The sequence below is a fragment of the Medicago sativa genome, chromosome 3 (assembly GCF_051527215.1).
Source record: "Medicago sativa cultivar Bolivia chromosome 3, Bolivia_mono, whole genome shotgun sequence".
NCBI classification, from domain to species: domain Eukaryota; kingdom Viridiplantae; phylum Streptophyta; class Magnoliopsida; order Fabales; family Fabaceae; genus Medicago; species Medicago sativa.
In genome coordinates this window covers 81,235,742-81,261,716 of record NC_140751.1, presented here as the reverse complement: position 1 = coordinate 81,261,716, position 25,975 = coordinate 81,235,742, and the positions used below count along the sequence as shown (strand labels likewise).

The window sequence follows — 25,975 nt, the reverse complement described above, 5'->3', positions numbered from 1 at the left end:
TTGGTAAAATGGAAACAAACGTAAAGTGAGACGATTAAAATTGACAAAACGGACTAAAACGAACCAATGGCCTAAATGAGGTACTTTAAAGTAACCTCTCTCTGCCGAAATTTTGTGTGAAATGACCAAAATGCCCCTGGGGCCACAACGACTAAAAATGACTCAGATGCAAATTAAAAATGGATTTTTAACAGGGAATTGAAACAAAAGTTTATTTAAACTAATTTGAAAGACTCAGAGACAATTTTTAAGATTCGAACAGAATTTTGACATATGAAAAGACTAAAATGCCCCTAGGGGCAAAACTGACTCAAAATGACTTCAAATACAATTTTTGAACTGGATTTTGACATAGAATTGAAATGAGGACTTATTCAAACTACTTGAAAGGACTCAAACAAAATTTTGAAAGACTGAGAGAAGTTTGACATAGGAAATGACCAAAATACTCTTGCATGTGAATTTTGCAAATAACATTGAAATAGAATGCAGAGAAAGATGCAATTGATCAGAGACATATCAGATGACTTGAAATGCAAGAAAGGAAAAAATTGATTAGTATTTTTAGGTCCAAAATTAGGGTATAACAGCTGCCCCTATTTAAGTTTCTTTGTCCGGAGAGTCAAGAGACGAAGCCTTAGAGTTGACGGGACGAAGATACTTAAATATTAACATTTGCACTGCTTTTGGACATAAAAATACGTTTTCAGATTTTCAAAAATATGAATGTCATGCAATACTTTGATTATGAATGCAAGACAAACAACTGGAGTCTATGGAACATGTCATGTCACTGGGGATTCCGGTGGACATTGACAGGGTAGACAAGCAAGGGAGTAGAAAATAAGGTACAAGTTGTTCTTTGGGTCGAACTAGCCACTTGACCAAGGAATACGAAACAAGAGATAGGTACAAGCTGTTCTTGGGATTGAACTTGGCACTTGACCGGAAACATAAACATATAGGCAGATACAAGCTGTTCTTCGGATCGAACTTGACACTTGATTGAAAACACAAACAGATAGGCAGACACAAACTGTTCTTTGGATTGAACTGGTTGTTTGGCTGGAGACATAGACAAAGGGGTTGATACAAGCTGTTCTTTGGATCGAACTTGCTTGTTGGATCATCACCCCGTCATGTGGGGAGGTGCAAACTGTTCTTTTAGATCGAACTTGCCGTTTGACTGATAACAAAGCATAAGCTGGGTACAAACTGTTCTTCAGATCGAACTTGTCGTTTGTCCGGAAGTATAGGTATATAAGCAGGTACAAGTGGTTCTTTTTTGGATCGAACCTGGCACTTGACCGTTAACAAGATACAAGTTGAAAGTCTGGTTTAACAAGATACCAATTGAGGGTAAATTGTTAAAAAATAGACATGACCATTTTGGTTGGCCCAAGAGTAAATTGAGAGTGAATTGACATTGGTTTGAATTGAATTGAAGGTTGATATTGAAAGAGAGATTGAAAGTTGAGATTGAACAGAGACATAGACATAGACATTGGATTGGAGAGTTGCAATTGACATTGAAATTGGATTGGAATTGAATTGAAAATTGAAATTGACATTGACATTGACATTGAAATTGAAATTGAGATTGCTTCGAATTTGACAATTGATTGAAATTGAGATTGCTTCGAATTTGACATTTGATTGAAATTGAGATTGGAAATTGCTTCGAATTGACATTGAATTGAAATTGAAATTGAGATTGCTTCGAATTTGACAGCTGACATGATTTGGAATTGAGATTGGAAAGTTGAGATTGCATCGAATTTGACAATCGAAATTGAATTGAATTTGACATTGGAATTGGAATTGAAATTGAAATTGAATTTGACAGTTGACAGTTGGATATGCAACATGTATGTATGGTATAGCAAGATTATTGGATGTATGAGCACATAAAATGCATGATTATGCATGTATGAATGCTTGAAATGCATGATTGATTGGCAGTTGGACAGAGAAGCTTCACAAAGGCAGACGAAACATTGGAAGTTTGGGCACGTAGTGGCTCGTGCTGCAACATATTCACAGGTGAAAAACCTCTTTTGGAGAGACCGTCGTTGAGAGACGTATCGAAACCATGGCTGAGGGCAATAAACTTGTAGAGGAGGGAACCCTTGGAAGTTCTTGGATACAGGTCGCCGTTGCTAGGCGTGTCAGTGCTGGGTAAACATTGGATGTCCGCATCTGTGGTCAATGCTTTTCAAATTTTTATTCTTTCATTTTTCATTTTCAAACCCCTATTTTTGCCTGAACCGCCCTTTCGGGTTTTCGATTCACCGGGGAGTAAGATTCTTTTCATTGCCCCATTTTTGCCTGAATTGCCTTCATAGGTTGTCAATCAGCGGGGTGCTCATTTTTGCCTAAGCCGCCCTTTCGGGTTTTCAACTTAGCGAGCCTTTCATTTTCATTTTTTCAATTTTTCATTTTCATTCTGTTTTTTCATTCTTGCCATTGACCACAGATCATCCTGGGGGGGTAACCTGCTTGTAACATGTATCGAAATAGACATTGACACTCATTCATTCATGCATGTTTCATTGAAATGTACCCTGTTGCTCAGGTTTGCTTTCAAAATAGACAGGAAAAGATTTTTCTATTTTCAAAAATGTTTGTTTCAGACATTGACATCACCAAATAGAAAGAAAATATTTTGTATATAGCATTGAAAGTAGAAAGAAAAATAGAGTTTCAAACAACAGAAAGGCTCAAATTGATGTAGAAGAGTGAAAGTCCACCAAAGGCATGACTTCACGGATTTACAAAGCTTGGAAAATGGTAATTTTATTGGTTGGTGATACATTGAACACGATGACCGCTACATTTCATAGAAATTTTGAATTCACAAGTACAGAAGCCTCTGATGAAGAAAATCATTGACAGTTGCAGATGCCCCAAGGGGTGATGGTAATTTGCCAGATATAGTTACTTGTCATTTCTCAACCTCATTTTTGCATGAACCGCCCTTTCGGGTTTTCGGCTCATCGAGGCGCTCATTCTTGCCTGAGTTGCGTACAATCTCAGCGAGCTTTTTCATATTCATTTTTTTTGTCCCTAACTTTTGCCTGGATCGCCCTTTCGGGTTTTCGATCCACCGGGAAGGGCATTTTTGCCTAGGCCGCCCTTTCGGGTTTTCGACCTACCACGCTGTTCTTTTCTTTTTAGACAAAGTATTTCTTGACTATATCGGCATTGACAGGATTTGGGAGTTCAACACCATTCATGTGTGTAAGAATCAAAGCACCACCAGAGAAAGCCTTCTTGACAACATTAGGACCTTCATAGTTAGGTGTCCACTTGCCCCTTGGGTCGGGTTGCTGACTTATCCTTCTTTTCAATACAAGTTCGCCTTCCTTGAATTCTCTAGGTCGGACTTTCTTGTCAAAAGCATTCTTCATTCGTACTTGATACAACTGTCCATGAGTCATAGCATCCATACGTTTCTCTTCAATCAAATTCAATTGATCATACCGACTTTGACACCATTCAGCCTCAGTTAATTTTGCTTCCATGATCACTCGAAGAGATGGAATCTCCACTTCCAGAGGGAGAACTGCTTCCATACCATACACAAGAGAGAAAGGGGTTGCCCCGGTTGAACTGCGCACTGTAGTACGGTAACCATGCAAGGCAAACGGTAGCATTTCATGCCAGTCTTTGTAAGTAGTGACCATCTTCTGAACAATCTTCTTGATGTTCTTGTTAGCGGCCTCAACTGCACCATTCATCTGAGGTCTATAAGGAGAAGAGTTGTGATGTTCAATTTTGAATTCTTCACATAAAGCTTGCATCATGCTATTGTTCAGATTGGAGCCATTGTCAGTGATGATTTTGTTGGGAACACCATATCGACAGATGATGTTATTCTTGATAAACTTGACAACCACTTGCTTGGTCACATTTGCATAGGAGGCAGCTTCAACCCACTTGGTGAAGTAGTCAATTGCCACCAGAATGAAGCGATGTCCATTGGAAGCTTTTGGTTCAATTCTTCCGATCATGTCAATGCCCCACATGGAGAAAGGCCATGGGGAAGAAATAACATTGAGAGCGTGTGGAGGCACATGAATCTTGTCAGCATAAATTTGACACTTGTGGCATCTCTTGGCATGTTTGTGGCAATCACGCTCCATAGTTATCCAGTAATAGCCGGCTCTTAACAGTTTCCTTGACATGGTGTGGCCCGAAGCATGGGTCCCGAAAGTACCATCATGTACATCATGCATCAATTTTTCAGCTTCTTGTTTGTCAACACATCTCAACAAGACCATATCATAGTTCCTCTTGTATAGGATTTCTCCGTCCAGAAGGAATTTACTAGCCCATCTTCTCAAAGTCTTTTTGTCCCTGTTGGAAGCACCAGGTGGATATTCATGATTCTGCAAGAATTGTTTGATGTTGTAATACCAAGGCTTTTTATCATTCACATCTCTATCAGCTTGATCTGGCGTATTTTCAATAGTAAACACATGAGCGGGTCTATCAAGACGCTGTACTTTGATTACAGGCACATCGTTCCAGTGATTGACACGAAACATGGAAGACAAAGTAGCAAGAGCATCAGCCATCTGATTTTCATCCCGAGGGATATGGTGCAGCTCAACCTTGGTAAAGTATGTCAACAGACGTCTGGCATAGTCACGGTACGGGATCAGCTTCTCATGATGAGTCTCCCATTCACCCTTTATCTGATTAATAACGAGTGCAGAATCTCCATAGATGTCAAGGTGCTTAATTCTCAGATCAAGGGCTTCTTCAATGCCCAAGATGCATGCTTCATATTCAGCTATGTTGTTTGTGCATTCAAAAGTTATTCGAGCGGTGAAAGGAATGTGGTGCCCCTGTGGAGTTACGATGATGGCCCCAATTCCTTTACCATAAGCATTAACAGCACCATCAAACACCAATCCCCACTTGCTATTGGGATCTGGCCCTTCATTGATCAGTGGCTCTTCACAGTCTTTTGCTTTCAGATACATAATTTCTTCATCAGGGAAGTCAAACTTAATTGGCTGGTAATCATCAAGAGGTTGACAAGCAAGATGCTCAGCAAGGACACTCCCTTTGATTGCTTTCTGAGCTTTGTACACAATATCATATTCAGACAACAACATTTGCCAACGTGCAATCTTTCCAGTAACAGCAGGCTTTTCAAAGATGTACTTGATTGGATCCATTCGGGATATCAACCAGGTTGTATGATTCACCATATAATGACGCAGGAGTTTGGCAGCCCAGGCTAAAGCACAACAAGTCTTTTCAAGCATCGTATACCGAGTCTCGCAGTCGGTGAACTTCTTGCTCAGATAGTAGATAGCGTGCTCTTTCTTACCAGTCTCATCTTGCTGACCGAGAACACAACCCACTGAATCATCTAACACTGAGAGATACATAATCAAAGGCCTTCCTTCCACTGGCGGGACAAGGATAGGTGGTTCTAACAGGTATTCTTTAATGCTATCAAAAGCTTCCTGACATTCATCATTCCATACAACAGGCTGATTCTTTCTGAGCAATTTGAAAATTGGGCCACAAGTGGTAGTCATGTGAGATATGAATCTTGAAATATAATTCAGACGTCCGAGGAAACCTCTGACTTGCTTCTCAGTTTGAGGGGCCGGCATCTCTCTGATGGCTCGGACTTTATCAGGATCAACTTCAATGCCTTTTTGGCTGACAATGAAGCCTAGCAACTTTCCAGATCTTACACCAAATGTGCACTTGTTAGGATTCAACCGCAGCTTGTACTTTCTTAGTCTTTCAAACATCTTTTTCAAATACACAACATGCTGCTCTTCATCACTTGATTTCACGATCATGTCATCAACATATACTTCAATCTCTTTGTGAATCATATCATGGAACAGAGTGGTCATACCTCTTTGATAGGTAGCACCAGCATTTATCAAGCCAAACGGCATCACTTTATAACAGAACGTTCCCCACGGAGTGATGAAGGACGTCTTTTCTCTATCTTCAGGAGACATTCGTATCTGATTATAACCAGAGAAACCATCCATGAAGGAGAACACTTTGGATTGAGCAGTGCTGTCAACAAGCACATCAATATGAGGCAATGGGAAGTTATCTTTCGGACTGGCTTTGTTCAGATCCCTGTAATCAACACACATTCGAACTTTCCCATCTTTCTTTGGCACTGGTACAATGTTGGCAATCCACTCAGGATATTCAGCTGTCATGAGGAAACCCGCATCAATTTGCTTTTGTACTTCAGCCTTGATCTTAAGAGCCATGTCTGGACGAGACCTTCTCAATTTCTGCTTGACAGGAGGACATTCAGGTCTTGTCGGTATCCGATGTTCCACAATCTTGGGATCTAGACCTGGCATATCTTCATAGGACCATGCAAAGACATCTGGATAATCATGGAGAAGCTGAGCGATCTTCTTTTTCACTTCTGGCTCAAGTGCAGCACCGATCTTGATCTCTCGCTTGTTCTCTTCGGTGCCCAGGTTGATGAGTTCAATTTCTTCCTGGTGAGGCTGAATGGCTCTTCTTTCTTGCTCAAGCAGTCGAGTGATCTCATACGGTATCTCTTCATCATCCTCCTCATCTTCAGCTTCATATACAGGGAATTCAAAATTTGGAGGAAGCATAGGGTCACTGTGTTCAACGGGTTTATTGTGGTTCAATCTGCATAATATGATTGGGATCATTTTAGAAAAAATGTTTTTTCATGCAGATTTTTGAAATTAATAAGAAAATACAGATGTTTTGGTTTTTTCTGGCATTACCATTATTTCCAAGAAAAATGCACTAAAAAGTAAAAAACAAAGAGTCGTGAAAAAAAACGACAACTTTTATTGATAACGGCAATGCCGAAACAAACACGCCCTTACAATGATATCACTTTCGCCTTGGGCAGAGCGAAAGGATTGTTATTTTGAAAACAAAGAAAAACATGAGCAACAAGACACATTACATGGAAGCATGCATGACTAAAGGAACATCAATGGCCTCCCAATTTCTCACAGTGCCTCCTGGTACAACAAATGTAGGCACGTGACTACTTCCAGCAGCATCTTCAGCAATAGCATTGATGAACCCAGCACTGTAGAAAGTTCCTGTTGAAACATCCGATGTTGGGGAGAATCCAAGGCCTTCTTTGCGCTTGTTTTCCAAAATCTGAATCACTTTGCCCCAGCCAGCAGCTTGCCCTGCTTGAACAGCCTTCTGGGCGTCTTTCAGTGAAGCCATGCTAGTACCAGCCCTCCGGGGCTCTGCTCCTTCAACAGTCAAACCTTGAAATGACGTCCCTTCAGCGGACCCTGCTTCAACACAAGAGAAAGATGATACCTGGCTAACTAGATATGCTTCTTCACCATGCACAGTGACAATCTTACCGTTCCTCATGAACTTGAGTTTCTGATGCAAAGTAGAAGTGACTGCCCCAGCGTCATGAATCCACGGTCTTCCGAGGAGACAGCTGTACGAAGCATTGATGTCCATGACTTGGAAAGTGATTTGGAATGTCTCTGGCCCAATGGTAATTGGCAAGTCTACTTCCCCAAGAACATCTTTGCGGGATCCATCAAAAGCTTTAACCAGATAGCTGCTACCCCTCAGAGAAATTCCATGATGACTCAATTGCCTTAGGGTGGATTCAGGCATTACATTTAGAGACGATCCAGTGTCCACCAACACGTTGGATATCATGTCAGATTTACAATGTACTGAGATATGCAGAGCCAAGTTGTGGTGTTTCCCTGCTTCGGGGAGTTCATCGTCGCCAAACCCCAAGTTGTTGCAGGCAGTAATATTACTCACTATCCCATCAAATTGATCCACAGAGACTTCGTGGTCAACATAAGCTTGCTCCAGTATCTTCATTAACACTTTCCTATGAGCCTCTGAGCTCATGAGCAGAGACAGAATGGATATCTTTGAAGGGGTTTGCAGCAGTTGGTCAACAATCTTGTAGTCACTCTTCTTAATAAGCCTCAGAATCTCATCCAGATTAGACTCTTCAATGGATTGGCCTGTTGGGCCGGGGTTCTTGTCAGCAGGAGGAGCAACTGGTGGAGTTATTGTGGCAATGGGTGTCACCACTTTCTTTTGAAACAAGGGTGGACGGACCTTCGCGCTTCTCAGAGCTGTAATTTCACTAGCAACATTATCAACTGTAGCTGGGGATACCAGAGGTACTTCCACTCCATTCTCGACCATGGTTGCATTGTATTTGTAAGGAATTGCTTTGGTAGAGGTATATGATACCGGACCAGGTAACCTGATCACCAAAGGTTCAACATCCCTTGTCCGAGATACACTTTCAACAGGAGAATCATGGAATACTGGCACAATCACACATACATCACTGGCAATCAAGTATTTATCATCCATCAGACTCTGGATATCATCTTGCACAACACAACAGCCCATAGGATTCCGAAGACATTCTGAACAAGAAGTGTGATCATGTTTGAACAGAGAAGCCTGGCAGAGCTTGACATGTAATGGCACCAAGGGAGTGACAACATTGCGGACATCCAATATGGGCTCTTCCTGAGGAATAGGGATTCCTTCGAAGGCCTCGATCATGTTAACGGCGGCATGGTTTGGAAGCGGGTTGTCAAGAACATGAGGAACACTATTCTCAAAAGTCAACCGTCCCTTTTCTATCAGGTCTTTCACAATATATTTCAGAGCAAAGCAACCCTCAACATCATGACCTTGAGCACCCTGGTGGAATTCACATGTTAGGTCCTGACGGAACCTGGGAGGTAATGGATTAGGCGGAGGCTTGCCTGGTCTAGTGACACAGTGTCCCTTAGCCAGTAGAGTTGGGAGCAGCTCACCATACTGCATTGGTATTGGTGGAAAGGAAGGTTTGGGTCGGGGACCCTGTTGTTGCTGCTGTTGTTGTTGAGCAGGAGGCTGTTGTTGTACTTGCTGAGGAATGGCATTGACGGGCATTGGTGGTTGACCCGGTGGCAGAGGATATTGCTGGTAGAATGGTGGGAAGAAGGGATGTTGAGAGTACTGCATGTATTGATAAGGCAGAGGTAATTGTGTAGCAGCTGCAGATGGGTTACCAGATACCATCCCTACGTCAGATTCTTTCCTCTTATGGTGACCATTACCGTACTTCTTTGGCGCACTGGTTGAAGATTCACCTTTCTCAAGAACAATAATACCCTCTCGGACGGCCTCCTCTAGACGAGTTCCCATTGTGACCATATCAGAGAAGTTGTTTGGAGCAGAGATTATCATCCTTTCCTTATATTCTTTCTTCAGAGTCTTCAAGAAGGTCTGTGTTAATTCTTCCTCATCAAGTCGAGGAGAAACACGGGCAGCTGCCCCTCTCCATCTTTGAGCATATTCACGGAAGGTTTCATCTGATTTCTGAGATAGGGCTTTAAGAGAGTCCCTATTTGGCTTCAGACGGGTATTGAATTCATATTGACCTTCAAAAGCAGCAGCGAGTTCCTCAAAAGTATGGATGTTATCTTTGCTCAAACTAGTGTACCAATCTGCTGCATCATCTGTCAAGCTACTCTGGAAGCAATGGATCATTAATGCATCATTATCTGCGTAATTAGCCATCTTTCGGACATACCGGATGACATGGTTGTGTGGGCAAGAAGTCCCATTGTATTTGTCAAATTCTGGCTCTTTGAATTTCTTAGGAACCTCAAATCGGGACACCAAGCATAGATCACGAGCTTTAGCAGGAGCACCATTGTTTCCTCGGCTAGCCTTGACCTCACGGAGTTCTCCGGCCAACTCCCTCAACTGTCTTTTCATAGCTTCCATTGCGGGATCTTGTCCACGCGGAGTATCAACATCAATCACCTGTTGCACAGTGTGTACAATAGGGTCGGTAACGACAGTAGTCACCTGAGGCATAGCAGCGGACACAGGAATCTGTCCTTGACCAGCAAAACCAGAGAAACCAGCAGCAGTATTAGGAGAATAGTAAGCCGAGAGACCATAAGGACGGCCGTTGGGCATAACAAAACGAGCATCAGTAGCCACAATAGACAATGGGATAGAGGGAATCACCTCAGCAGTAACTGGAACAGAAGTGGCTGGTTGTTCCTGTGCAGCCAGCAAAGCAGACATAGTGTCATGAGCCTTAGCCAAGTCTTCTTTCATAGCAGCCAACTCGGCACGGAGCTGAGCATTTTCTTCTTCAAAGTTAGCCATAATCCTTCTCTTGTGAAATCTTGTTTGATGAATTCTATCTGGTTGGTAGACTTTGCGAACACGAGCCACTTTTCAGACTGCGGCGGACAAAACCAGGAGGCAATGAGCACGAGAGAAGTTTTTTGTGACCAATGAATGCATATGATGCATGAAATGTGTTGATGCATATGCAAAAAGACTCTTTTTTGTGTTATCGAAGGGTTTTTAGACAAATTAGAAGTTTGTAAACATTACTAAACAGCAATTAACACAAATGGGAAACAAACAACCAACATATAGTTTTACAGGACGATTCCCTTTGAAATGCTAAGCCAAGGGATAGACTTTGAAATGTAAAACAACATAAACAACTGGAAATAACAACAGGAAAAAGGAATCCTCAAGCATAGGAAGTGGAAGCATCATCCTCAGACTCAGACTCATAGCTGCAGTATCGTGCATAGAAGTTACGGGCACCCCTAGCCCTCTTGGAGTCCCTCATAAGCAACCTATCTTTCTCTTAAATTTCTCTCTTAGCCTTAGCTAACTCTTTCTTTAGTGTCATCACCTCATGAGTCTTCTGCTCATCCTTTCCATCCAAAGTCATGATCAAGTTCTCAGCCTCATAGTATCTAGCCCTCCACTGATGCTTCTCCCGACTCTCCATAGCTAGATGCTCCTGATACATCTCCTGGGTAGGTGGGAGTAGAGGTAAAGGCATGGTAGGAACAGATGCAGACACATATCTCATAGAGGGGTAAGGCATACCAATCTCCTCAGCTTGGTTTATCACCCACTGTGTATAGGCCTCATGAGCAATACCGGACCTTACACCCATATGCTTCACCTCTTTCTTCCGAAGCTTGGACCAAGCATCCATGAAATCCTCTCTTATTCCTGTGGGAGCATTGGAGTAGTGGAAGAAGTAAGGAGCTGTAGCAAGATTGATGGGCTTTCCTTTCATCGGGAAACCAAATTGTCGCAAGGCGAGCTCCGGGTTATAGTTGATTCCACCCCGGGTACCAAGAAGAGGTACATTAAGAAACTTTCCACCACCAAAGATAATTTCCTTAACCCTTGAAGCGGGAGTGAGCCAAACCACTTCATTAGGAGTGAGAGCCATGATCCTCTGTGAAATAGACCAATTCTCCGGATTGGCGTGGAAAGACTCTGGAAGGTGTGAAATAAACCACCTATAGAGGAGAGGCACACAACAAAGAATGTATCCACGACCCTTGCCGGAACGATCATGAATGGCATGGTATGTGTCAGCTAGCAAAGTAGGGACCGGATTCTTGGAGTGGAAGATCATAATAGCATTCATGTCCACGAAGCCATCAAGATTCGGAAAGAGAATAAGCCCATAGATGAGAAGTGCAAGAATAGCCTCGAGAGTGTCCTGACAGGTGGTATTGAGATTGGCTTTCCCAAGGAGATACTCTGAAGTGAACCCTCGGATGCGTGCTTTAGTGACAAGATTCTTGGAGACATCGGTGGTCTTGAGATAGAGATCTTTAGCAATAACCAATGGAGTAAGAGGAGGCTCAAGTCCTGAGAAAGGTACCCCCTTAGCAATAGATAGACCCATCAAGGAAGAATAAGCCTCTAGAGTATGCACCAACTGAAAGTCCGGAAAGGTGAAGCATCGATAGTCCCGATCATAGAATTGCACTAGAGTGTACACAAGCTTCTCATCCACATTAGTCTGGAGAATAGAAAGTAAAGCCCTGTAACGACGTCGGAAACCAGTCGTATCCTCGATCTTGAGTGCCAAATCTCTCAAACTAGCCAAATCCACTTCCTTGAACTTGTAGGAATTAGTCTTCTTCATTCCTACAATGTTTACAAATTCAACTTGTCTAAGCCCTTCGATAACAATGCATGGAAAAAAGTTTATGCATGTATGCATGCATGCATGAATGCATGATTATGTTCAAGTTCGGTGAAAACATGGTGGGTTTGAAGTTCAAAGTCGAGGAGTCATGGGTGGACACGGTGTCCGGTGAAACTAGGGCTTTTAGGATAACAGTAACCGGGTTCTAAAAAGGTTCCCAAGTTGCAACCTCTCCGACGTATATCACGGTGTCACGAGACAACACTCGCTCCATGATTATCCGTGGAAGGTCTAACTTGAGTGTAGTATCGCGTGACGACTAAAATTCGAGACAACACTCGGTTTAGCCTCCGCACTACGTCCTAGAAAATGGCCATGGATGGGTTTGGTTATCTACGGTTCATAGCGTCATAGAACAATTAGAAGTAAAGTGCCTAAACGCGACAACACGCACCGACAACATCACCTCCAAAATGCCTCAGCTATGTGGGATTGATCGCATAATCCAAAACACGAGGCAACCCCCGGAATGAATCGTCGATTATATCCCTCCTAAATTCTAAGTTCACTCAGCCCGGGTGCAGGACTTTTGATATTCTCACCCCACACGTTTGCAAGAAATTAAACATTTATTCACATAGGAAAGCAAGTAAAAGAAGCAAGTAAAAATACAAGCGCAAGCGTGGAAATAAAGACTAGGCGTAACTCTCGAATCTCCCCAGTGAAGTCGCCAGCTGTTTTATCTTGGTTTTCGGGTGTCAAACATTGATTACGTTTGAACCTTTTTGACCGGTGATATCTTATTTTTTCTTGGGAAGGGAAAAAGTAAGCAAAACCCTTGAGAATCGAGGTCCGGGAGTTGTTTTCGCTACGGGAAGGTGTTAGGCACCCATAACGACTATAGTATCCTATAGGAACCGTCTTTAATTTCTACGCGCGCGCTTTATTTTTAAATGCTATTTTGAAAGATGATATTTACACCTAAAGTTTGCTAAGTGAAGAATTGGAGGGAGAAGAATGTTTTTGGATTTTTATTTTAGTTGAATTGAAGGAATTTTGTTCCTTGCCTACGTACCCGTTTAAGGGATCAAATCCACCGTAGTTCTCTCTCAAAAATGTTTTTGTTTTTTGTTGGTTGATTTTAAGTTTGAAAATTGGATTTTGAAGAATGGAGATTGAGAGGCCTTAAAGGCATGAGAATTTAAGAAAATGTGAGGTTGAATTAGTTGTTTGCAAAGTGTGATCCAAGTATGGTTATTTTTCATTAAAATTTGATTAAGAAAATGGAAAAGGAAAATTCAATGGGGTTTTGGACCCCAAGGTTTATTAGGAAAATAGTTTGAGTGATATTGTTTATATTTTTGGAAAATTGATTTTTTCTAAGTGTAAAGCCTAAACATTCATCTAAACATACAATCCTAAACATACATCTAAACATGCATATTCTAGCTATATACCTAAAGTGGTGTGTGTGCATGTGTCGGTGCTTGTGTCGGTGTACATTATTAGAGTCCATTGTCCTTTACATCATACCCTAGATACATTCTATGGCCTCTTTGCCAAGAAATTAAAAGTGCATAAAGGAAAATATTACAAAACTCCTAAGTGTTTACATTCTAACTTTGGTACAAATTAAATTGCAAGAAAAAATAGAGATGAATATGGGATGAAATGGAGATGCTTATGAAATGATGAAACATGGAATGAAAGGAGTTAGTAGCACATGACAATATCAAAGGAAATAAAGCAAGAGAAACACTAGAACATAAAGGATAGAAAATGAGTGCAAACATGGCTAAAATTTGTTCATAGAATGCAAGAACCATATGACCTATAATTCTCACATCCCTATACATCTTTAAAGATTTAGAATCAAATCTTGGAATGGGAATTAAGGCAACATGATTTACTTGGCATTTTAAAACAAACTTTAAACATACTTGCATTATTTAACTATACAACTAACTTGTAAGCTAAGTAACTAATCAAGATCCATATTCATGCATTAATATCAAACACAAACAGTGGCTAAACTCTATGGAATCAAGTGGTATAGGTCACAAATATTCACCAAGCAATTTGGATTAAAATCAAACAAATTTTCATTCATTTTTAGCACAAAATATCACAAAAATAGTAAGAAAATTAGCCACATTATTTTCTTACCAATTTATTATGTAAAATTAACACTAAAAGGTCACAAAATTATCTAGAAGCACTCATGAATTTTTAGGAATTCTTTAAAGGTTTTTTTGATCACAAGAACATGTAAAATTTTCACAAGTTTTAACAAATGTAATAAACAATTGAAAAAAAAGCTACTTATTTTTTGTCCAAATTCAACACATAACAGCATCACAAGAAAGTCAAGAAACTAGTCAAAAACACATGAAAAATTAATTGGAATTTTTAACAAAGTTTTTGAGCATGAAGGTGTGCAAATAGCAAGAAGTAGTGACAAAAATAGCAAAAACAGGGGAAATTCGCAGGAAAACCAAGCCCAAACCCAAGCCCAAGGTGGAGATGGATCCTGGATCCTTCAGGAATCAAAGAAGGCCGTTGGATTGATCCAACTGGATCAACCCCTAGATCTAATGGCCAGGACGAAGGCTCAGGGATGAACCAGACTGGTTCAGGTGAACCGGTCTGGTTCAATCCCTCTATATATTCTAAGAGGCCGGTCCAAGCCTCATTCGTCCCATTCTTTTCTCTCTCTAACTCTCAGACTCTCTCTTCTCTCTCTAAGACCCTAACCTGGCCGGAAACTGGGGAGGACGGCGGAGGACGGCGGAGGAAGATGAAGATTCATCGGAATCTTCATCTTCTCCGACGATCTGATGCCACTTTTTCAAACTTTTTACACAGAAACATTCGTCTTCCTCCCCTGTTTACGGATCTACAGTTATTTTTGTGAAATTGTGATGAAAACGGAATAGATCGGACTTTGAACTTACGGTTTCTAGGGTTTTCAAACTTTTTCAGATCTTCATGAAACTAAACCCTAACTTGACTTATTTTCTATGCTGATGACGAATTTGAGCTTTGATTTGAAAAATAAACGGCGAATCTTCGTGATCTCACATTTTAGGGTTTCGTTTCAAACTTTTCAAATCTTTCCGAAGTTTTCACTTCGATTCACCGTTTACTTTTACTTTGAATCCTTCGATGATGATTTGAAGCAAAAACGAGAAGGATTTGTTTGTTTACCTGATTTTGTTTGGAGATTCGAACGATTAGATCCTGCGAAGCTTCTGGTAAGTCTTGAACTGAAAATAAATCAGTTATTCTTTTCTCTTTCTGCTTCACTGGTTCAGAATTCACTTCGATCTTCTCTTCTTCTTACTCTTGATTCCTTGCTTCTGTGATCGTTCAGGTTTGTCACTTAGGTGATGAGCTTGAGCTTCGAATTGCAGAAGCAAGAGTTCGATGATGAAGATTCTTCAATGAATCTCTGAGAACTACTTCGAATTCATCGCCATTGATAGAAATTCTGTAACTGGAAGAAATTAGGGTTTGTGTTCTTCTGTGTTCTTGAGTTTTTTTGGGATTTTGATCGTAACAGAATAGAGAGAGAAAATGATGATTTGTTTCTGAGACTTTTTGATGAGTTGGCGTTGAATGATTGATCCTGGCACTGCATTGGGTGATGTGGCCTATTTATAGGCTGCCAAGTGTGATGTTGGACCACTGAATTGTTGACATGTGGACTTTTGGCTTAGCTGGCCTCGGCCTTGCTGTATTTTGGACTCAGGGACCATCCTGCAATTTTGAGAATTAAAGGGACTGACCTGCAAAATAAAAAACTTAAAAAAAGATGACCTGGACAAAAAAAGGACTATCTTGCAATATTTGGAACTTTGGGGACTAAAGTGTAATTGACCAAAAAGGACTTAAACGAAATTTGACCTAAAAAAGTCTTAAAATAAAATAACATAAAGGGCCAAAAGGCAATTTTAGAATCTTTAGGACTTAGAAAGAAATTTAAAATAAAATTGGATTAAAATTGGTAAAATGGAAACAAACGTAAAGTGAGACGATTAAAATTGACAAAACGGACTAAAACGAACCAATGGCCTAAATGAGGTACTTTAAAGTAACCTCTCTCTGCCGAAATTTTGTGTGAAATGACCAAAATGCCCCTGGGGCCACAACGACTAAAAATGACTCAGATGCAAATTAAAAATGGATTTTTAACAGGGAATTGAAACAAAAGTTTATTTAAACTAATTTGAAAGACTCAGAGACAATTTTTAAGATTCGAACAGAATTTTGACATATGAAAAGACTAAAATGCCCCTAGGGGCAAAACTGACTCAAAATGACTTCAAATACAATTTTTGAACTGGATTTTGACATAGAATTGAAATGAGGACTTATTCAAACTACTTGAAAGGACTCAAACAAAATTTTGAAAGACTGAGAGAAGTTTGACATAGGAAATGACCAAAATACCCTTGCATGTGAATTTTGCAAATAACATTGAAATAGAATGCAGAGAAAGATGCAATTGATCAGAGATATATCAGATGACTTGAAATGCAAGAAAGGAAAAAATTGATTAGTATTTTTAGGTCCAAAATTAGGGTATAACAACCACCATTCGGGATGGTCTAATGACCATAGGATGTGGGGATGGATTGACCAACCCTGTTCCACGTTCTTAATTAACTTTAATAAATAACCGTACAAAGACAGGTATGGAAGGACCAACCCCTGTTCCGCTGTCTTGATTAGCTTGTCTTATTTCATTCAATGGTGCATAGCTTGAAATGAAGTACATCACGAGAGTCCGTTTAAAAAAAAAAAAATCATGAGTGTCGGTGTCTTGTCTTGCGTAAAAAAAAATGACTAAACCACTAAATTAGTCATTGTCTTTGCAACTCACTCTTAAATAAGTATTTGTCTCTATTAATATTTTAAAGGGTGTTGCTAACTAGTGCTCTAAGAGCATTGGTTAAGGAATCCACTAATAGAAATTTTATCTTAAAAATATAAGCTTTTAATTTTGTCTTAGCAATAATCACACCACTTTTTGATGCAAATTTACTTACTAATATTAACACCTTAACTAATGCATCAAGGGAACTCATTAACATTCTCCTATTTTAAATTAGTACTTATTTATGTCAAAAGTTTTTTAATTAGATACCTCGTGATGTGACAAAAACATAAAGACAATGACCAAATTGAGAAACTTTTGACAAAGATGGAGACTAGTTTGAAATATTAATAGAGTCCGTGATAAATTTGAAAGTGGATTATAAAGACATGGACCAATCTAGTAGTTTACTCAAAGAAAATTATATGATGAACCGTGAACAATTTTTTTTTTTAACAAGGTAAACGCAATCTATCTTAAAATTAAATCAAAATGTCGAGTTGCAATTTTTTTGGTCAAGAGGTGAACGCAACCTATCTTAAAATTCAATTAAAATGTTGTGTTTGCCGTTGGATGTATGATAAGATTAAATGAGATATAATTACAAATGACGTCGTTATAGAGAGAACTGGGGAAGCACTTATGGTAGAAAGATTGTAGAAACTAGACTTAGGTGATTTGGACACGTGTAGAGAAGACTTGTATATTATGTGGTTAGGTGAGTAGATCAGGTGGAGTGAAGTCAGATCACTAAAGGTAGGAGTAGATGTAAAAAGATTATAAGAGAAACTATTAGCAAGGATCAGAGATAAATGAGTTGGAGAAAGACACAATTTTTTATACATTATAGTATCGTTTGATTCATGTAACCGATCCGACTTAATGAGATAAAATTTGCTTGTTGTTTATTTATAAACATAATCAAATTTTGTATGACTTTTGGTTATGCATGTATCCGACCCAAACTCACCATAAAAATTTAATACAAGATTACAATCATCCTAAGCTTGAAATCCTTAAAATAAAATAAATTAACACCATTAGACACTAGAGAAATGTTAAAAACTCATTCTTTTAAATATTTTCTACTAGGGGTGGGAAAATACGGGTCAACCCGAATTTACCCGACGAACCCAACCCTAGTTTACACATTCGGTTCGGGTTAAAACGGGTTACGGGTTAGACGGGTAAATTTTACGGGTTAATATGGGTATATTCGGTTCGGTTCGGGTGCTTATTTTGAACCCATTGGAACCCTAACTAGCCCGACCAACCCAACTTAAGCATTATTATTATTATTATTATTATTATTATTATTATTATTATTATTATATCTATTATTATTAGTGTTTTCCATTGTTATTGCAATTATTATTAGTTTTTTTTTTCATACTTGTTTTTCACAAGTCCACAACTCAATATAGTGGCCCAAAACTGAAAAATATGCCCAGTCCACTTAAAACTTAAAACCCTAACCAGTAAGCACTCCATACATGTTTCCTCTATCCATGTTGCTGTCGTCACAACAACCTTCCTTCCTTTAACCTCTGTGTGTGTTGTGTCTGTCCTTCTATCTCCCTCCCTCTCTCCTCTCTATTATATCCATTCACCATTGTTATTAGTGTCTCTATTACTCTCTATTAACCACAACAACAAATCAAAACTTTATTGTAAACAAACACAAATCTGTTATAACAGTGGAAAAGAACACAAATTGAATTTGAGAAAAGAATGATCCAAATCTACATCTTTTCTTTATCTACAAAAATTTCTGGACTTTTGTTATTTGAGATTGTGTCTCAGAATTTTTCTCTTCATATGTGTTTTTTCGATTTTTTTTTGGGATGACACAACCCGGGTAACCGAACCGAACCTACCCGGAACCCGAAAACCCGAAACCCGGATAACCCGATTTAAATTTAAGGTTCAATAGGGTTGATGTTCTCTACCCGTGGGTTGGCTCGGATTGAGGGTTTGAACCCGAACCGAACCGACCCTATGCCCACCCCTATTTTCTACAACACTCAATCTTTTATTTAATCAAACTTATGTGAATTTCACCATATCATGTGTGATCTCTTCAAAAAAAAAAAGTATGATCTATGTTTAAAACGTATGACACATTTAAGATTTACTCCATAAAAAAATAAGCGTTAAAAAAATGTTAAAAAGATATTATCCAAATCACTTCTATACCACCAATTATACTTGAGTACCACATAGAGTATGGTCACCTCGAACGTCACCATGGCCACCACTTATATAAAAAATATAAAAACACTAAGCTTATGCCATCCATCCATATACATGCATAACCGTTGCATGTCACATTTCCTTCTACTCCACTAGCTCGTGCTATTGCATTTTCACACGCCACCACTACCATGGCGCAAAACCACCACTTCCTCATAATAACATACCCACTACAAGGTCACATAAACCCGGCTCTCCAATTCGCAAAGCGTCTCATTTCTTTGGGCGCACAAGTCACTTTTGCTACCACTATTTACTTACATAACCGCCTTATCAACAAACTAACCATCTCGGGCCTTTCCTTCGCCTCCTTCTCTGACAGCTACGACGACGGCCCAAAATTCGAAAGCAACGAAGACTTCATCGCCTAGCGGTTTGAGTTTAGGCGCCGCTGCTCGGAATTTCTCACAAATATCATACTCTCCGGCAAACAGGAAGCTCGTCCATTCACTTGCTTAATTAGCCTACGGTATCATCATTCCCTGGGTTGCAAAGGTGGCGCGTGAACTTCACCTCCCATCAGCGCTATTATGGATTCAAGCTGCAACGGTTTTTGATATCTACTATTATTACTTTCATGAACACGGTGACTACATCACAAACAAATCAAAGGATGAAACATGTTCAATATCATTACCGGGATTGTCATTCTCTCTTGAAAGTCGTGACCTTCCCTCTTTTTTATTATCTTCAAATATTTACACTATCGCTACTCAATCTTTCAAAGTACAAATTCAAGTTCTAGATGAAGAAACCAACCCTAAAGTACTTGTTAACACCGTTGAAGAGTTTGAATTAGAGGCACTAAAAGCCATTGACGTTGGTAAGATCAAAATGATACCAATTGGACCATTGATTCCATCTGCTTTCTTGGACGGTAAAGATCCTAATGATACTTCGTTTGGTGGTGGTGTTGAACCAGAAGATAATTACATTGAATGGTTGGATTCAAAGGATGAATCGTCTGTGGTTTATGTTTCATTTGGTACTCTTGCTATTTTGTCCAAGAGACAAATGGAGGAAATTGCACGTGCATTATTAGATTCTGGATTTTCTTTCTTGTGGGTAATTAGAGATAAAAAAGTTTTGCAACAAAAAGAAGAGGAGGGTGATAGTGATGAGTTAAGTTGTAGAGAGGAACTTGAAAGGAATGTTAATGGGAAGATAGTGAAATGGTGTAGTCAGGTGGAGGTTTTGTCGCACCGTTCTTTGGGTTGTTTTATGACGCATTGTGGATGGAATTCGACTTTGGAAAGTTTGAGTTCAGGGGTTCCTATGGTTGCATTTCCTCAGTGGACAAATCAAACTACTAATGCAAAGTTAATTGAAGATGTGTGGAAGACTGGGGTGAGGATGGAACGTGATGAGGAAGCAGGAATAGTGAAAGCTGAGGAAATTAGGAATTGTTTCGAAATGGTGATGGGGAAGGGAGAAAAAGGAGAGGAATTAAGAAGGAATGCTAAAAAAATGGAAGAGTTTGGCTAGGGAAGCTAAGAAGGAAGGAGGATCTTCAAATAAGAATCTGAGCAACTTTCTAGATGATATTTGATGTATAGCTCTTGTTTCCTCTAATTTGAGCTATATCCAACTAGTGGAGTGTTAGTTTTAAAGTAGAAAAAACTGTGTTAACTAGAATGTCTCCCCATAATATTGTTAGCTCCACTAGGTCAAACTCCGAAGTGTTTAGTTGGAAAATGTTGTTTGTAAGATTTTTAAAGAGTGTTGTTAGTACCACACGAATTTACACATGTTTATCTTTAAGTAATTCTCTCTTTTAATGGTGTTAACTTATAATATTTATAAAATAAAACATAAGTCTAGTTATGAGCTGCAACACATATTTCACTGTCTTACAATCAATGGAGATCACCAACTCATATCCTACATTAATGTGAAGAAAAGTATTTGCAATTTATCATAAACAAACGTATCTACTCGGCTACACCGATCATTTGAAGTAAAACAATAATTAAAAGAGAATTCAAATCAATATGATTGTGCAACTTTGACGAATTATTTTATTGTGAACTTTAGCTTTTTCCTTTTAAAAATAAGATGTGATATTTGATTATGTGATTGGTTACATATAACCCATACATGCTGATTTTTTCTTTAACACTGCAAATATTGTTTTATTTATTTTTTTTGATTTTTTTTCTTTTATAAACAGGGAAAAGTGATCTCATTAATTTTTTAGAAGAGGGGAAGGAGAGGCAATCCTATAATATTAAGAGAAATTCAAGCTCGTTACAAAATTGTATCACCCTTACTATGCAAAAGACTGACTCAACAATGTATTTGTGAGGAAAAAAACAACATCAAAACAAATATGAATGCCCTCCAATTTGATTCAAACTTGCATCTCTGCCTAAGAGCAATTTTAATGGTGATCTCATCCAAATATTATTTTGTGGATTCTATCATATGCCACATCATCTCGAAGTAACTAACGCATTTTTTATTTCAATAGTGTAACTCTAAAAACTTCATATTGGGTTCCACAACTTTACCTTATATATTAATATTTTATTTGTAGGGTAGTGATACATAGACCACCTTGGGTGGCATGTACCACTTGTACACCCACATACAATTGTGACATGTGTCCATGTGGTTCCCACACACATAAAAAACTCATCTTTTGTGTCCCTCACACAATCTCACATGGGGTGGTACAATGTGTGTATGGGGAAAAAGGTGTCCATGAAACAATATCCTTATTTATATTACTCATTTATTCAATGGGAGCAATATGAGAGGGATGCTGGAATACTTTTGCTATTTAGTCAATGTTCCATCAGGGTGGCACTTGGGTGACATTGGGGTGTCAATGTCATGTGACATTTTTTTTTTGAGTAATGATATATTGACATTCATTTGATGACAACTTTGTTGACAACCTTGTTTTTCTCATTTCTTATTGGTCAAAAACAATGGAGAGAGAAAAAGGAAGAGAGAGGATATCAACATCATGTGAGTATGAGAGAGAAAGTTGTACAAAAGTTGTCAAAAAGTGGTTGTCAAAATATCATTTCTCTTTTTTTTTTACGATAAAAATAATTTCATTAACGAAAGTCTAGCAATAAATCAAATGTCAAGACTGCAGAAATACAAGGCGGAGTTTCTTCGACCCATATACAATCTAAATTCTTCAGAGCATATTTAGCTAAATAATGAGCAGCTTGGTTGGCTTCACGCCTAACATGCAAAAAAATTAAACTACGAAAACTACCCTTAAAACTGATGCAATCTCGAATAATAGAGCCAACATAGTTGGAAGATTGTTGGTGAGCATTCAACGCTTGGATTTAATCTCTATAACAAAAATTAAGGACTAAAATTAAACAAAATCTTAGGAACTTGACCTAAAAATCGCAAGTGTTGTAGATAGGAAAAAACAAAATAATTCAAAAATTAACCAATACATGAAAATTAACTAAGAGCAACAACAAATGATAACAATTGAAAATAGCTATTCAAAAAAGTTGGACAAAATGTGTTTCAAGAAGTCAATTTTATATTTTTATCATAAATGACTGTTTACAAAATAGATTAATAATGTCTTTTTCAATTTACACAAATATGACCATTGTCTTGATAGTTTTTATTGGTGAAATTTTTTCTCTATAATGGTTATTGAGACAAAAAGTACCAAGTCAATACAAATAAATATATCAATCATGTAATAATTTTTTTACTTTTTTTATTTATGCTAATTTTCGACAATTAAACTTGTTTAGGGTAACTCGTTATTTATTATTTAACGTAACTCCGTATAAATACATATCAACTAATTGAGGAATAATATTTTTTTATGGTAGCCAAGGCTACCTTCACAAAGAAAGGATACGCCCCTGGTATCACCACTCTGATTGAAATGAAGTGAAATACAACTTGTTCACGTTTCATGCATGTCTTGTCTTGTATTACTATATACAAACACCCCAAGCTAAAATCCAATAATAGCATCATAGTATCACTTGGAGATTCGTCACCGCAAACGTCACCACCACCATTATATAAACACTTCTCCTATCCACCCATACATGCATCTCCTGTCACACATTTCCTTCCCACTCCATTCCCTAGTAGTAGTACCATTGCATTTTCACAAGCTACCACTATACCATGGCACAAAACCACCATTTCCTCATCATCACATACCCTATACAAGGTCACATAAACCCTGCTCTCCAATTCGCCAAGCGTCTCATTTCTTTGGGTGCAAAAGTCACATTTGCTACCACTATCCACTTATACAGCCGCCTTATCAACAAACCAACCATTCCCGGCCTCTCCTTCGCCACCTTCTCTGACGGCTGCGACGACGGTCAAAAATCCTTTGGCGATGAAGACATCGTCTCCTACATGTCCGAGTTTACGCGCCGCGGCTCAGAATTTCTCACAAATATCATTCTCTCCTCCAAACAAGAAAATCATCCAATCACTTGCTTAATCTACACTCTCATACTTTCATGGGCTCCCAAGGTGGCGCATGAGCTTCACCTCCCATCAGCACTGCTGTGGATTCAAGCAGCAACGGTGTTTGATATATTCTATTATTACTTTCATGAACATGGTGACTACATCACAAACAAATCAAAGGATGAAACAAGTTCAATATCATTACCGGGATTGTCATACTCTCTTAAAAGCCGCGACCTTCCCTCTTTTTTATTGGCTTCAAATACATACACTTTTGCTCTTCCATCTCTCAAAGAGCAAATTCAGTTGTTGAATGAAGAAAACAACCCAAGAGTACTTGTGAACACCGTTGAGGAGTTTGAACTGGATGCACTGAGAGAAGTTGATGTTGGTAAGATCAAAATGATACCCATCGGACCGTTGATTCCATCTGCTTTCTTGGATGGCAAGGATCCTACGGATAATTCGTTTGGTGGTGACGTTGTCCGTGTTGACTCAAAGGATGACTACATTGAATGGTTGGATTCGAAGGATGAATCGTCTGTGGTTTATGTTTCATTTGGTACTCTTGCTGTTTTGTCTAAGAGACAAATGGAGGAAATTGCACGTGCCTTGCTGGATTCTGGATTTTCTTTCTTGTGGGTAATTAGAGAAAAAAAAAATCAAAAACAAAAAGAAGTTGATGATGATGAGCTGAGTTGTAGAGAGGAACTTGAGAATAATATGAATGGGAAAATAGTAAAATGGTGTTGTCAGGTGGAGGTTTTATCGCACCGTTCTTTGGGTTGTTTTGTGACACATTGTGGATGGAATTCGACTTTGGAAAGTTTGAGTTCAGGGGTTCCTATGGTTGCATTTCCTCAGTGGACAGATCAAACTACTAATGCAAAGTTAATTGAAGATGTGTGGAATACTGGGGTGAGGATGGAACGCGATGAGGAAGGGGTGGTGAAAGCTGAGGAAATTAGAAAGTGTTTGGAAGTGGTGATGGGGAAGGGTGAAAAAGGAGAGGAACTAAGGAGGAATGCTATGAAATGGAAAGATTTGGCTAGAGCAGCTGTGAAAGAAGGAGGGTCTTCTGATAGGAATTTGAGGAGTTTTCTAAATGATATTGCAAGTATAACTCAAAATTAGTTAACTCTTATTTCCTCTGTTTTTTTTGCAGTGTTATATCTAGAAAAGGAACATCACAATCTCTTCGAGAATAAAGAGCTGCTAATCACAATCCAGTGAACAACAAACCAAGCAATAAACATTTGAAAATCTCCCTATGCCTATCTCTTGTTAGAAATAACATTTTCTGTTTTTTTTTTAATGCGAATGAGTTGTCCCTGTATGATATTTTTTTGGTAGTGTTACAATGTAACGAGGTAAAAAGAAAAAGAAAAAAATGATCTTACATTTTTAAGATATATGTCTTTTTGTATGTGTCCTTAAACATTAATACATTTGATTTTATGACATTAGAAGACTTCTTTATTTCTTATCATTTTAGATATATCTTGCAAGAGGGATGTTAGTTTTAAAGGAAAAAAATTACGTTAGAATGTCTCCCAAATCCCAATAATGCTTCACTTTGTTAAACTCCAATTCCAATTTGGAAAATGTTACTTGAAAAATGTTATTTGTTAAAAGTAGTTGTTGAGACAATGGTTTCTTCTTCTGAAAGTATTTGTTTCGGGTATTTCGTGATCAAATTCCTTCATTCGCACAAAAGAGTCTAATATACTATTGAGAGTACTTCCTCCAACCTCAATTCCAAAAAAAAAAAAAAAAAACCACACGTGATTTTAGAAATATAGCTCTAATTTGTTCTATAAATGGTATAAAAATATGTATTTTTTTCTCAAATTTGTGAGGATGTGGAAATTTTCTCCTTATTTCATGACATCATTCTTTGATGCAACAGGGATTATTTATGATAGAAAGGTAAAATGGAATGTTCAGCTCAAATGAGCATGAACACCCCGAAATACTTGTGTGACATTAATGTTACGGTGACATTAAATCTGGACCACACATTGGGTGACATTAGATGTGTTGTGTGGCCCAGATGCAATGACAATGACAATGTGTGACCCAGATGCAATGGCACGGTGACATTAATGTCACCAAAGTGCCACCCATGAACACCCCTCTTAGGCCCAAGTCATGCAACATAACAATTAAGCGTACTTTTGTAAAAGAAAAAAAATACAATTAAGTGTACTAATTTGGGAGTATTTTTTTGTAACCAAAAAAAATTTGGGAGTATTTTTTACCCAAAAAACTGAAGAAAAAAAATTATGTAATTTGGCGGTAATTACCACCACTTTGTTGCTAACACGTCAGTCCCTCTAGATAAAGTGTACTATTTTTTCATACATGTTTTTTTGTTTGAGAACAAACTTTTGAACAAATTTTGTTTGTCCAAGAATAAACTTCTG

The 25,975-nt window shown here is 38.6% G+C and overlaps 2 protein-coding genes and 1 pseudogene across 2 annotated transcripts in view; 2 read left to right on the top strand and 1 right to left on the bottom strand.

Moving 5' to 3' along the window:
* Window positions 1-6,814: 6,814 nt before the first annotated feature.
* LOC146940813 (uncharacterized) overlaps window positions 6,815-25,975 on the bottom strand; it is an 82,675-nt gene continuing 63,514 nt past the window's right edge. Inside the window, exon 3 of the mRNA XM_085754574.1 lies at window positions 6,815-8,657. Coding sequence (XP_085610700.1) covers window positions 6,952-8,657 — 1,706 coding nt within the window. The 3' untranslated portion in view covers window positions 6,815-6,951. The remainder of the gene's footprint in view (window positions 8,658-25,975) is intronic.
* LOC146940820 (phloretin 4'-O-glucosyltransferase pseudogene) lies at window positions 19,178-20,889 on the top strand (annotated as a pseudogene).
* On the top strand, window positions 23,092-25,012 carry LOC146940819 (phloretin 4'-O-glucosyltransferase-like). Its single transcript, XM_085754581.1, has one exon. It carries the CDS (start codon window positions 23,253-23,255, stop codon window positions 24,681-24,683), a length of 1,431 nt encoding a protein of 476 aa, XP_085610707.1. The 5' UTR covers window positions 23,092-23,252; the 3' UTR covers window positions 24,684-25,012.